The 14,457-nt window shown below is 39.7% G+C and overlaps 1 protein-coding gene across 2 annotated transcripts in view; it reads right to left on the bottom strand.

The window, feature by feature from the left end:
- The window catches only part of rbpjb (recombination signal binding protein for immunoglobulin kappa J region b), a 132,538-nt gene extending 119,561 nt beyond the window's left edge, over positions 1-12,977 (bottom strand). Inside the window, exon 1 of one of the 2 annotated variants that reach the window (XM_059989001.1) lies at positions 12,878-12,977. In XM_059989001.1, the coding sequence (XP_059844984.1) occupies positions 12,878-12,897 (20 nt within the window). In that variant the 5' untranslated portion in view covers positions 12,898-12,977. Of the gene's footprint in view, positions 1-12,614; positions 12,779-12,877 lie in introns of those variants that run through there. The other variant, XM_059989002.1, reaches the window with a different exon arrangement.
- Positions 12,978-14,457: the final 1,480 nt, after the last annotated feature.

Here is a 14,457-nt window from a genome sequence, read left to right as displayed (position 1 = left end):
AATTAGACTTTACATTATCTGTCACTTAAAACATGTTTCCCCACCACACCCCTCACCAATCCGTTGACTGCTGCTTTCCAATTTATTTACGTTATTACCAATTACTGTTCTATAGCCACACCTTCAATTAGTTAGGAATCCTTCACTTCTCCCTACATTACTTTTTTTTCCCCTCTTCATCAACTGCAGCACACTGAAGTGTAAATCATCTTTACACTTGCTGGCCATCTTTCATTATGAAGATGTATAAAGAAAATGCCAATTTATAGAAATTGCAAGGTAGTTACAGAGCTATTACATGAAATAACTTGAGTGGAATATGTCTTACATCCAAAGTTAAGAGGAGTGCAGGAATGTGTTGTACAGGATGGTTGAGTGATGTCACAACAGCCCTGTCTTCAGTGTCAGTAAATCCAAGGAATTGATAATGGATTCCAGAAAGGAAAAGTCAAGTCAACACAGACCTACCCTCATCAACAGTGGGAAAAAATGTGACTAGTCTCAAGTTCCTGGGTGTCAACATCTCTGAAGATCTATCCTGGACCCAAAATACTGATGAAATTACAAACAAGGCACATCAGCACCTATACTTCATTAGGAGTTTGAGGAGATTTCATAGCCACCAAAGGCAAGCAAATTTCTATAGATGACCCGTGGAGAGCATTCTAACTGGTTGCATCACCATCTGGTATGGCCATTGCACAGGATTGGAAAAAGCTGCAGAGGTTTGTAAACTCAGCCAGTTCCATCATGAGCACTAACTTTCCCAGCATCAATCACAACTTCAAAAAGGCAATGCCTCAAAAGAAGATTAAGGATCCCCATCACCGATGCCCTCAGAGTCCCTAAACACTACAGCACAGAATCAGGCCTTTCAGCCATCTAGCCCATGCCAAACTAATTTGCTTAGTGACAAGTGACATGAATTTGCACATGGACCAGAGTCCTCCACATACCTATTCAAATTTCTCTTAAATGTTGAAACCAAACTTGCATCCACCACTTCTGCTCGCAACTCATTCCACACTTTCACCACCAAGTGATGAGATTCCCCCTTATGGTCCCCCTTAAATATTTCACCTTCCACCCTTAACCCAAGACCTCTACTTCTACTCTCAACCAACTTCAGTGTAAAAGACTGCTTGCATTTACCGTATATCTCAGTTTTATATACCTCTATCAAATCTCCCCTCATTCTCTATGCTGTAGCAAATAAAATCCTAATTTATTCAACCTTTCCTTATAACTTATGTCCTCAAGTCCTGGCAACAATGTGTTGGTAGCCAGGGTAAAGAAAACTGCACACAATACTCCAAATTAGGCCTCACCAACATCTTATACAACTTCAGCATAACATCCTAACTCCTGTACTCAATACGTTGATCTGTGAAAGCCAATGTGCCAAACGCTCTCTTTACAACCCTATCTACCTATGAAGCCACTTTTCCAAGGAATTATGGATCTGTACTCCCACATCCCCATTCTACCGCACTCCTCAGTGCCCTACCGCTCACTGTGTAGTCCTACCTGGGTTTGTCCTCCCAAAGTGCACCACCTCACACCTGCTTGCATTAAATCTACTTTAATCAATTACAACCTTCAACTTCAAAATTTGTGATCTCTCATTAATTTTGGATTTCAATTTTTATCTTTGTATTCAGCACAAGTGCAGTTTCAATGACTTTCTTCAGTAGTCAATTGTGAAATTTTTATTGCAAGCTAACTCCTGACAATATCTACAATGAGACATCGAGACCCTGCTCTCCATCCAGCTTCTGCCCTTTATATGCCTGATTGGAATATTTCATCGTCTTGGATATTCACTGCAATGGTTATTCAAATTAGAATAACATCTTCTTATCACTTCAACTCTGCTTGGCAACTACAACAAAAATTATATCTCCAATATACAGTTCCCTGCTAATCTACATTACAACACAGCATTAATGTCAAAGTTATGTTTGTCATATGCACATGTACATGAATGCACAGTGGGAATGAAAACTTGTAGCAGAATCAGAGATGCAGATCATATAAGTAGCATTCACAAGAAATTAAAGAAATTATACACAATTTGGGACAAAAGGACAATTGGAACAAAAACGAAACAAAATCCATTTTCTTGAAAAGTGATCAGTATTGCTACACTATAGTGATTAGTTCTATCTTTTCACAGATACAGCCTGACCCTGAGCTTTTCCCCAGGTATTTTCTGTTTTTAATCTAAATAATATCTTTACTACATCAATAGCAAAGTGAGAAAGTAACAAAGAGCAGCTTTTTAGAATGGTTCCTTTTCTTCCAATGGATATGCCTAGAACGCTACATGGAGAGAGAGAGAGATTGGGGAATTAGATCCCTCAATGTCAGAATGGAGATATGGTGTACAGCATAGTGGTGCTGCCACTCGAGACACTACTTCAACCAAGCACCAACTACTTGGATTAAATCCTGACCTCAGGTAGTACGTAGAATTTGCATGTTCTTCTTGGATGTCCTCTTGGAGCTCTAGTTTCCTTTCCAAAGAAAGAGTCAGTAACTTAACTGCCCATTATAAATATCCCTTGTGTAGATGAATGAAGGAGTCTGGGGGAAGTTGTTGAAAATGTGGGAAAAATTAAAAAAAATACAGGTTTAATGTAGTGCTGATGGGTGGTTGATCATCAGCATGGATTTGGTGGGTGTAAGGCCTTCATTTATGCTCTATATATGGCTCTTTGTATGAGCTGGAGAATTAAGTTCTTGAAGACCGTCTTTCCTGATCATTAAAGTTATCCACTTGGAAGATGTAGTCAAGAGTACAGCATGGAAACAGGAATTTGGCCTAACTTGTCCAGCATATCCAGCCAGTGTTTAGCCAAAGAAGAGGTTGAACAAACTTGGATTGCTTTGTCTGGTGTGGCAGAGGCTGGAGGGAGATTTGATAGAGGTTTAGAAGGTTATAAAAAGTAGACAGCCAGCATTTTTCCCCCAGGGTTGAAATGTATAATACTTGAGGACATTTAAGGCAAAGGGGAAAATTCAAAGGAGATGAGATGTGTGGGGCATCCTCCCTGCAGCTTGCTGTGGTGTAAGGTGGTAGTGGATGCAAATACGATAGAGGTGTTTAAGAGGGGCTTAGATAGGCACATAAATTTGGAGAGAATGGAGAGATATGGGTATTGTGTAGAGAGAAAGGATCTTGATTAGTAATATAATTAATTAGGCACAACATTTGGGCTAAAGGGCCGTTTCTCTGCTGTTATATATTCTAATGCCAAACTAAGTGTGATAGTTAGGGAAAATATGATGCACGCAGATAATAAGGTGCAAGCCCATAAGAAGGTAGATGACGAGAAGAGTCCATCTTACTCAATAGTCTGTGGGGACGACCTCCCTGGGAATGCCACGGACAGGAGGTTACTGACACTGAGCATGGTTCCATCGTGCAGAAGGAAAAGAGAGAAAAGAGGGGAGATTAGTGATAGTGAACTCAATAGTCAGGGGAACAGACAGGAGATTCTGTGGATGTGAACAGGACTGCTGAATGGTATGTTGCCTCCCAGGTGCCAAGGTCAGGGATGTCTCAGATCATGTCCACAGCATTCTGGAGGGGGAGGGACAGCAGCCAGATGTCTTGGTACATATTGCTACTAATGACATAGGAAGGAAAAGCTAAGTGGTCCTGAAAAGAGAATTTAGAAAGCGAGGCAGAAAGCTGAGAAGCAGGATCTCCAAGGTAGTAATTTCTGGACTGCTGCCTGTGCCACGTACCAGTAAGGGTAGAAACAGAATGATTTGGCAAATTAATGCAAAGCTGAGAAGCTGGTGCAGGGGGCCAAACTTGAGGTTCTTGGATCACTGGATCGCTTTGGGGGAGGTATGACCTGTACAAGAGTGACGAGTTGCGTGTACCCAAACCCGAGGGGGACCAATATTCTTGCAGGCAGCTTTGTTAGAGCTGTTGGGGAGGGGTTAAACTGATTTAGCAGGGTGTGGGAACCAGAGTGAAGTGACTCAGCATAGGGCAGATGGTTAAAAAAAAAGAGCAAAGAAAGCATGCAGTCAGACTGTCAGAAAGGGCAGGCGAATCACAGGACAAAATTGCAACCAGCAGGATGAGTATCAGTGTATTAGGGATGCAGAATAAAAAAAAGTAGCAAATACAGTACTCAAAGTGTTACACCTCAATGCACGGAGTACAAGAAATAAGGTGGATGATCTTGTTGCACTATTACAGATTGTTAGGTATGATTTTGCGGACATCATTGAATCGTGGCTGAAGGATGGTTGTCGTTGGAGCTGAATGTCTAAGGTTACATGTCGTATCGGAGGGATAGGAAGGTACGGAGAGGGAGTAGTGTGGTTCTGCTAGTAAAGAATAGCATCAAACAGTAGAAAAATGTGACACAGGATCAGAAGATGTTGAATCCTTGTGGGTTTGAGTTAAGAAACTACAAGGCTCAAAGGACCCTAATGACAGTTATATACAGATGTTCCAACAGCAGCTGGGATGTGGAGCAGAGATTACAAAAGGAAATAGAAAAGGCATGTCAAAAGGGCAATGTTATGATAGTCACTGGAGATTTCAAAATGCAGGTAAATTGGGAAAATCAGAGTGGCAACGGATCTCAAGAGAGTGAGTTTGTTGAATGTTTATGAGATGGCTTTTTAGAGCAGTTTGTCATTTGGTCAACGAGGAGATCAGCTGAACTGGATTGCGTGTTATGTATTGAACCAAAGATAATTCTGGAGCTTAAGGAAAAAGAACCCTTAGTAGAAAGAGAACACAATATGATTGAGTTCAACTTGAAACTTGATAGGGGAAAATAAAGTATGATGCAGCAGTACTTCAGTGGAGTACAGGAAATTACAGTGGCATGAGAGGAGTTGGCCAAAGTAAATTGGAATGAGATGCTGGCAGAGATGGCAGCACAACAGCAACAGTGTGAGTTTCTTGGAAAAATAAGGAGTGTAGAATAGATGTATTCCAAAAACAAAGACAGACTCAAATGGCAAAATAGTACAACTGTGGCTGATGAGAAGTTAAAGCCAATATAAAAGCAAAAGAGAGGGCATACATCAAAGCAAAAATTAGTGGGAAGATAGAGGACTGGAAAGCTTTAAAAACCAGAGGGCAACTAAAAGAATCATTAGGAGGGAAAAAACAAAATATGATAGCAAGCTATCAAAAAGTCAAAGCTTTTTCCAAGTATGTTAAAAAAAAGAGAGATGACAGTGGATATAGGACAGGAAGAAAATAAGGCTGGAGAAATAATAACAGGGGACAAAGATGGCAAATGAACTAAATGAGTACTTTGCATCAGTATTCACTGTGGAAGATACTCATAGTGTGCCAGATGTTGAAGGGTGTGTGGGAAGAGAAGTGAGTGCAGCTACTATTACAAGGGAGAAGGTGCTCAAAAAGCTGAATGACCCAAGGGTACACAAGTCACCCAGACTTGTGGAGGCATTAGTAATAATCTTTCAAAAATCATTTGACTTGGTAATGGTGCTGGTGGACAGGAAAATTGCAAATATCATCACACTCTTTAAGAAAGGAGGAAGGTAGCAGAAAGGAAATTATAGACCAGTTAGCCTGACCTGAATGGCAGGGAAGATGTTGGAGTCAATTTTTAAGCATGAGGTTATAGAGTACTTGGTGACACAGGACAAGAGAGGACAAAGTCAGCATAGCTTCCTTAAAGGAATGTTTGATAGCGCTGGGTCTGTACTCACTGGAAGCATATGCGTGTGGGGGGGGGGGGGGGAGGTGGGAGACAGACATCTCATTGAAACCTTTCAAATGTTGGAAGACCTAGACAGTGTAGATGTGGAAAGGATGTTTCCCATGGTGGGGGAGTCTAGGACAAGAAAGCACAGCCTCAGGATAGAGGGGCATCCATTTAAAACAGTTGCTGAAAAATTTCTTCAGCCAGGTGGTGGTGAATTTGTGGCCATAGGCAGCTGTGGAGGCCAGATCACTGGGTGCATTTAAGGCAGAGCTGGATAGGTTCTTGATTAAACGTGGTTACAGAGTGAAGGCCAGGGAGTAGGTCTGAGGAGGGGAGAAAAGGATCAGCCATGAATGAACGACAGAGCAGATGCAATAACCCAAATGGCCTAATTCTGCTCCTATGTCTTAAGGTCTTATCTGCACTTGGGGACTATTCAACAGTCTTATAACAGTGGGATGAAGCTGTCTTTGAACCTGATAAGACACACTTATGTTTTTGTACCTTCTACCCAATGGGAGGGATGCTCATTTTCTTTATTGAAGAGAATACATCATTTTCTGACAAGCTGTAAATAGAACTGACAATTATGATGGAAGGTACATTATTAATTGAAGAGTTGAAGTTGGTTGGGCCTGAGACATTACCCTGCAGTTGGAATAAACAGGTTCCAACAAAGAAAACCTTCTTTATATCAGGTATTACTCCACCACAGGAGCTCTTCCTACTGATTTCCGTTTTGGTATTATTCCCAAATATCACACTTGGTCAACTGCAGCCTTAATGTCAAGGGTGGTAACTCTCACTTCACCACTGGAATTCAGCTCTTTTGCCCATTTTTGGACCTAGGCTGTGATAAAGGTCTGGAGAAGAATAGTCTAATAAAGCACACATTGGGCACTACTCAGCTGCAACTGCAGTACTAATAATGCTATTTTATATCACCATGCTAGCAATTGATTGAATGGTCACAAGCTGGAGTGGGACTTGCAGCTGCAAGAAAAAGTTTATGAACTCTTTGCAATTACCTAGTTTTCCGCATTAATTACTCATAAAATATGGTCTGATCTTCATCCAAGTCACAATAGTAGACAAACATAATCTGCCTAAATAACACACAAATAGCTATACTTTTCATGTCTTTATTGAACTCATTGTTTAATCATTCACAGTCCAAGCTGGAAAAAGTATGAGAACCCTGGTATTTAATAACTGACAGAACCTCCTTTAGCAGCAATAACCTCCACCAAATGCTTCCTGTGGCTGCTGATCAGACTTGCACAATGGTGAGGAGGAATTTTAGATCATTCCTCCATACAAAACTGTTTCAGTTCATCACAATTTCTAGGATACTTTTCTCGAGCAGCCCTCTTCAGGTTATTCCACAGTATCTCAATTAGGTTAAGGTCTGACTTGCCATACCAAAACATAAATTCTCTTCTTGTTAAACCATTCTGTTGTTGATTTACTATTGTTTTGGATCACTGGCCTGTTGCATTATCCAACTTCTATTATGCTTCAGGTGACAGACTGCTACTCTGTCAGTCTGCTGTAAAGTGTCTTGATACAATTTTGAATTAATTGTTACCCCAACAATTGCAAAATGCCCAGGCCCTGAGGCAAAGCAGCCCAATCCATGATGCTCCTTCCACTATGCTTCACAGTTGGGATAAGGTTTCGTTGTTGGTGTGCAGTGTCCTTTTTTCCTCCAAATACAGCAATGTGCATTTCTGCCAAAAGGTTCAACTGCTGTCTCAGCTGTCCACAGAACAATGTCCCAGAAGCATTGTCCAGGTGGGTCTGTTGCAAATTTGAGATGTACAGCAATATTTTCTTTGGAGAGCAGTGATTTCCTCCTTGGTGTCCTTCCATGAACACCATCCATGTTCAGTGTTTTTCTTATAGTGGACACCTGAACAGAGACTTTAGCATGTTCCAGAGATTCCTGCAGGTCCTTTGGGTTCTTTTTCATCTCCTTCAGCATTGTACTCTGTGCTCTTGGTGCAATCACTGCAGTACATCCACTCCTCGGGACAGCATCCATGGTACTGAATTTCCTCCATTTGTAGACAATTTCTCTGACTGTGGACTGATGAACACTCAGGTCTTTAGAAATGCTTTTGTAGCCTTTTCCAGTTTCATGCATCTCTGTAATTCTTCTTCTAAGGTCCTCTGAAAGTTGTTGTGATCGAGGCATGGTGCATATAAACAGGTTTTATATTTTTTTTAAAGAGCAGGCTCTGTCAGTAATCTGAGCTTGTGTGTCTTCTTTCAAAAAAAAAATCGGGCAGGGCACCGCTGCAAGTCACATCTCCAATCTCATCTCATTGATTGGAACACTTGACTCCAAATATCTTTTGTAGAAGATATTACTCCAGAGGTTCACATACTTTTTTGAACCTAGACTGTGACTGTTTAAATGATGTACTCAGTATTGACGAAAAGTAGTACAATTGCTTGTATATTATTAGTTTAGGCAGATTGTTTGTTTATTATGAATTATATGAAGATCAAACCACACTTTATGAGTAATTAATGCAAAAAACTGAATCTTGCTGTTTATGAACAGGACATAGTGGGACAATTTTTCACATTATCAGGTAGATACCAGAGTTTTAGTGATTTAAGAATAAAACAAAGTTAACTAAAATCTATTTCAATACAGGCACTAATTAAGTATTCTGGCATAAAAATCAGCAGTCATCAAGTTATTTAAAGTAAATAAGTTGGTCAAAGTAATAAGTTTTCACTGATGTTCTTGACAAATAATTCGCTGAATTCAGGATATGTTAAAGTGAACAAAATTCTATATTGGTTCTGCAACAAAATGTGGACCTTAAAATCTTGAAGAAATTAAAATTACACTGGTGTACGTGGCTATTAAAGCAGCCAAGAATAAAAACATCAATTCCCTAAATTTCCTCCTTGTGTAACACACACTCAAATGATTCAAGGTAGTGGTACACAGAAACAAATTTTGCAGCTGTGGTTGACCAGTGCCCAAACGGAAAAATACCATTCTCCATACCACATCATACAATTCATTGACCTGCCTTCATTACATATTCTAATACAACTCTATTAAATCTTAGTTCAGAAGATTTCAATTAACAGAACATTCTCAGCTTTAAGGAACAGAATTTCTATTACATTTTGCAAAAGTGCCTCCTGATTTAACATTAAATGTAGAACGAGACCATTTGAAAGATTATGCTCTCACTTTAACCTATATTGGCAAACAAATATGAAATATGATTTTCTGTCCGAAAAAATTAGACACCTCAGTTGTAAAAGGAATAAAAACAGTGATTATACAATATGAGTTCATATTTTTACCCCCTAAAGCATTGCATAATTTTTGCAGATCACAGTGTAGCTTTCTACCCAAGAACTAAAATGTAGGAGAGGCATGACCCTACTCTTGTGAATTCTAACTTATGGGAGAGACACATTTAGCCTTTTTGACACTATCAAATACAACCTTCATGACACACAATCTATTAAGCCCCAGCAGAAAAATATCAACAGCATTGCACAGCACAAGCCAGTCAACATAGACAGAGAACATTGACTTCCTTTTTCTCATTGGAGGAAAAAAGCATTTGAAAGTCTGACTTTTTAAAAAAAAATACCCCCTTCATGACCTCAGGATGTCCTCATGTGCTTAAAGCTAATTACATGCTTTAAGTTTCAACACTAATGGATTTTTGTCACAAACATCATTGAGTCCGATCCAAAGAGTTTCAAAATATGAAACAGTAGATTGTTCGTAATTTTTTTTTACACAGCGGGGAGCATTTTGCAAATATTTCTTTTTCGTTTAAGGTTTGGCAGGCACACTATAGATGCCAGGTGCTTTCCAAAACAGGATTAGAGAGAAGAGGGGATGAAGTCAGGCCAACCAATGCAATAACTAAATTCTAGATTCTATTAAAGCAGAATCACAAAACATCTCCACCTGGAAATAGCATAATGTATATATAAGCTTGTTTGAAAACTTAAGTTTCATTTCCTTAGATGCAACATTTCAACAAATTAAATTTACTTTCATACTAGATCATAAATTAACAAAATTTCCAAAACAATGCAAGAGGGCAAGCTTAATAAACTCAAAACCTCCTCAAGCAACATTCAAATTACTTTAGGAATTAAAAAACATAAAATAAGTCTTCCCTACTTTTGTACTTCATCTTAAACACTGCTCTAACAAGTCAAACAAGATATATAGAAAACATAAATTTAGATTAAATTAAATCACAATAAAACTGAACATAACACAACCAATTAACTTTGTGCCAAAATACCCAAACTTTGCAAATTGAAGTAGTTCTTTAAACATTCTATTAAGACAATCAAGTCATCTGTTTATCACTAATTAACCAAAGACACTATTACAAGAAAAATGGTGATGATGTTACTTTTTTTTAAAAAACTTGCATGTTATAGATCCGTTTACACAAGGGAGTCCCTTAAATCACTTCATTAGCATTGAAATACTTAAGTTTCACTGATGAAGACAGAACACAACCAGTTTCTGCATTGTAATATGAAAAGTGACCAGAAGCTGTATTAGTGTTACTAGCCAAAGAAAATCCCCGCAACCCAAGACGAACATGCCTTTTGGCCCAAAAGGAATGATTTACATTAACACAATGAAGAATATGCACCATAGTTTTAACTTTTATAGAAGTCTAAGTTTTTAGTAAAATTATAAGGCAACTTATTAGAATGTACAAATTTATATTTTTAAAAAATCAGTGTATTTTCCACTGATACTTCATGGCTGTCAATGGAATTTGACCTATATAGTATCATCAGCAATCATGTTAATACTCTGACTTTAAAACATTCATACAATTCGCATTCCAACCTGAGCTAAAGCACATCCTGCGATGTACAGCCTTAAAATTAAATCCATCCACAAGAATGTAAATCTTGACAATGCATTAAAAATAACATGATCAATTTGAAATTTCCAGCTCTGACTGACATCTGCAATAACTTTCATTGGCTTAATCACTTCATCTACTAACAGCAAAAACAAATTCTTAAGATAATCTTTAGCTTGAATGCTCAAATACATTTTAGTCACATTATTGCCTCATGCTAAGTACACTACAGAACATTGTAATGTGCGCCAACAGATGAGTTGGACAATTCAGAAACACATTTATGAACAAGACCTTTTTTGTTCACCCATGTTTACTCACCTCAATGAATGCACTAAAGTGAAACTCCTAACTTTAGGCAAAGAACTCAGAAACCCAATCCATCCCAGAGAGAATCAAGAGCCAGAACATACAGCGTGAAATTGTTTAAGTTGTTCAAAAGCCTTTAAAGCCTAATTTGTTGGACTGAATGCGACAAAGTGATTCATAATTGAGAATTATGGATTTTTACAGTCACTTTCAAAATGAAGACTGCAGTTTAATGATCATGGGGAGTCAGTTTTTAAGATGAGCTTTGATATCAAAATAAATGTTCCCATTTAAGATAAAATAAGTTGAAAATGTAGGGAAAAGTAATCAGCAACAAAATTTATGGACATCTGGATCTGGTATTCAGAATATCTGATTGTTTACATTCTGAAGTGTACAAAACTGATTTGATTAAATGTCATTCATTTTGCAGTCCTTTACAGTAATGCTACTGAACTAACAATTCATAAGACGACAGTTCAAAAACCAGCATCGTAATTAAAAATTTTAGAAATAAAAAGTGAGCAAACGGGTAATTACGAGTGAATCTGCAGATGCTGGAAATAAATAAAAACACAAAATGCTGGCAGAACTCAGCAGGCCAGACAACATCTATGGAAGGAGGCAGTGACGACTTTTTGGGCCGAAACCCTTCATCAGGAGTAATTAATTTATTTTAGGGAAGGAAATCAATGAACCAGCACAGGTACTATGTGACTACACACATCGGGCTGGTTCTCTTTACTGTCCCCTGAAGTAGGCTTGCAAGTTTTCTGTTCTAAAATTCTCGTGGCAATTTGGGATAGCTAGTACGTTCTAGCCTAAAAACGCCAATAAATAACTTCAAAATATACAAGGTGACAGATACAAAATATAAATAGCAGAGAAAAACCTTGTGTCTTATATGTTCTCCCATACACAACTCAAAGTGCACACTGGATAGTTCACACAAAAAAAAATTACCATTAAGTACATGTCAATGTTTCAGTACATCAATCGCCTTTAAGATTGCCTGAACCATCTAACAACAATGCTTGAAAAAAGAAACATTTTAATTCATTGAGGAAGGGAGTTAATTTGGAAATAGAATCCCAGAAGGACGCGATTATTTAAGGCAAAATTCCCCAAAGACACCCTGATGCGGACAAGAATATTTGTTTGCTAGTAGCTTGATTCCCTTGATTTAATTAATCCGTACCAGCTGAGTATCTTCAGTATGGACCGGGTTCTCTGAGTAATGTAGTGATGAACAGTGGAAATAAAAATAGACAACCATGTATCCACCCAACCCCGTCCAAAAAGTAAAAAAAGTGACCCCTCTCAATCCCTTGACTGGAAAAGTGCAGTGGGAGGAGCGAAAACAAAAAAGATCGGAAAACGTATTAACAACCAACGAAGACATAAATTAAACGGGAACATTTAGAGGGAGGGAATGTAGGATGGGATAAGAATGAGGAAGGGCAGGGTGGGGAAAAGAGAGCGACGGGGGAGAAGGGAAAGAAAAAGTGGAGGAGGAATGTCGGTTGTAATCCTTAAACAGCCTAAGCTCGCTACTTGCAGTCGGACGCGGGTGCAGAGCCTGTGGGAGCTGCCTACCCTGACGGGGCGTAGGGCCTCGCTCACCCCCTTACCCCCTCCCCCAGACTTCATTCCATCCCAAACTGCCCGAACGCGCTGTCCAAGATTGAAAAGCCTCTCTCACCGGGAGGAAGGGGGCCGCCTGGCAGGGGAAGTAGCCTCCGGGGCCGGGGAACTCAAAAGAGACCCACACAGCTCGAGCCATAAGAAACACAGAGCAGCGAACAATAGGACGGCGGACCCACAGTCCCCGCCTTCCGCAGAAGCCCGTCGCGCTGGCCTGGCCACCTCACGGCCGGAGCCCGAGGCTGCGGAGGGGAAGAGGCGACAGGCGGGAGCGGAGCGGCAAGCGAACAGGCGGCGCAGTACATACAATCGGACACTTACCCTGTCACAACAGGCGCCATCTTCCACAAACTCTCGCCCAAACTCCAAGCCTCGCGAGGCGCCCGGCCCGTAGCTTGGGTTTTTGTCTCCCCCTCCCCTCCTGTCCCGTCCCGTGCCCTCCCACCCCGACAAGCAGCAGCCGCCTCTCGCGAGAGCTGGTGCGAGCCCACTCCTTCCGCCGCTCCCCAATGGGCTGAGCTGGGTGAGGGGGCCGAGCGGCAGAGGGCGGTGAGAATCAGGGTATGGAGGTGTCTGTCACCTCACCATCGTACATACTGCAGGGCGCAGAGCTGCTTGAGGGACTCCCGGTGAAGCCTTCGCAAAGACTTTGTGACAACGTGCTACTGCAACCTAAGGTCCTGCTGCCACTGGACATTGGGGATAGGTGGAAATGCACAACATTATGCTTTAGGGCTAAAAGTCTTATCAGCCCCCCTTTGGATAAACATTTAATGATTTTATTCCTGAATGAAGAAACTCGAGTGGTTCTGATGGATTGTAAATAGAATGTATAAGCTTGACGGAAGATTGAATGTTTTGGTTTGAAGATATGCCCTGATTGTAATGTATTTCCAGTACATATTATGAATAAAGTTTATTTTTTGAAATAAAACATGGGGGTTTGATGAGAAGAGACTGTTTGCCACAGAAATATCGAGAAGGAAAGGACTTTGAGAGGGAATGTGAGGCTTTGAGACCGTTTCAAACCATGAGAAATGTTGCAATTGAAGAATAGTGGCTTTTGAAGAAACTACTATAGCCAAATGATGAGAAACTGGATGAGAATGTGAGAAAATGTGTCTCAATTGAAGATGAGGATTCATGAGAATAATTGATTATGAAAAAGGCAATGGTGGAGTTAGAGGAACTGATAAATAGAACAAGGAAGCTGAAAGAGTTTGTGGGGAAACTCAGAATTGGAGAGAAGGGGAAATAGAATGAGGAAATTGAAGAGGAATGGGATTGATATGAGAACAAGAAATAACGTATTAGTACATTGCCTATATACCTCCATACCATAATGAAAATGAATAATGTTAAAATGTAATATGGGGTTATCTGTTCTTGGACAGGGAGAGGCCAGGTTGGGTGAGAAAGCCCTTCAGTTATTGAAACAATGCTTCAATAATTGAGTGCCATGACTGGCAACAGTGCTATTGGATTTAAGAAGTGTATTAATACTACTTAAGGCATTATCTGTGAACGTAAGAATGAAAAGGTTTATTCTTGTGAATTTTTATGATGAATAAAGTTTACTTTGAAATATATTTTTAAAAAATAATTTAAAAAAACAAAATAAAATTTGGATTTTGGTCAGCAAAGCAGTTGTTTTAATGTCCACTATCATTAAAAATATCAGTAAAGTTGTGGACTGTAAGTTCCCTCTTTACCACCTGCCAGACATGTTCAAGAAATTGAAACCGTCCATAGGCTCAGGAAGACACTGGGTTATTTTGCACTGGTTTACTTTGAATAGTAAATCCGATCCATCACTGAAAAAGAATAGCCGGGAAGGCCATGAGTCCGCTTGTGTGGCATACTGAATGATCAAAAATGAACCATGTGGACAAGAAATAATA

The sequence above is a fragment of the Hypanus sabinus genome, chromosome 14 (genome assembly GCF_030144855.1).
Source record: "Hypanus sabinus isolate sHypSab1 chromosome 14, sHypSab1.hap1, whole genome shotgun sequence".
NCBI classification, from domain to species: Eukaryota; Metazoa; Chordata; class Chondrichthyes; order Myliobatiformes; family Dasyatidae; genus Hypanus; species Hypanus sabinus.
The sequence above is the reverse complement of the archived record's forward strand: the minus strand, read 5'-3'. Positions and strand labels throughout refer to the sequence as shown.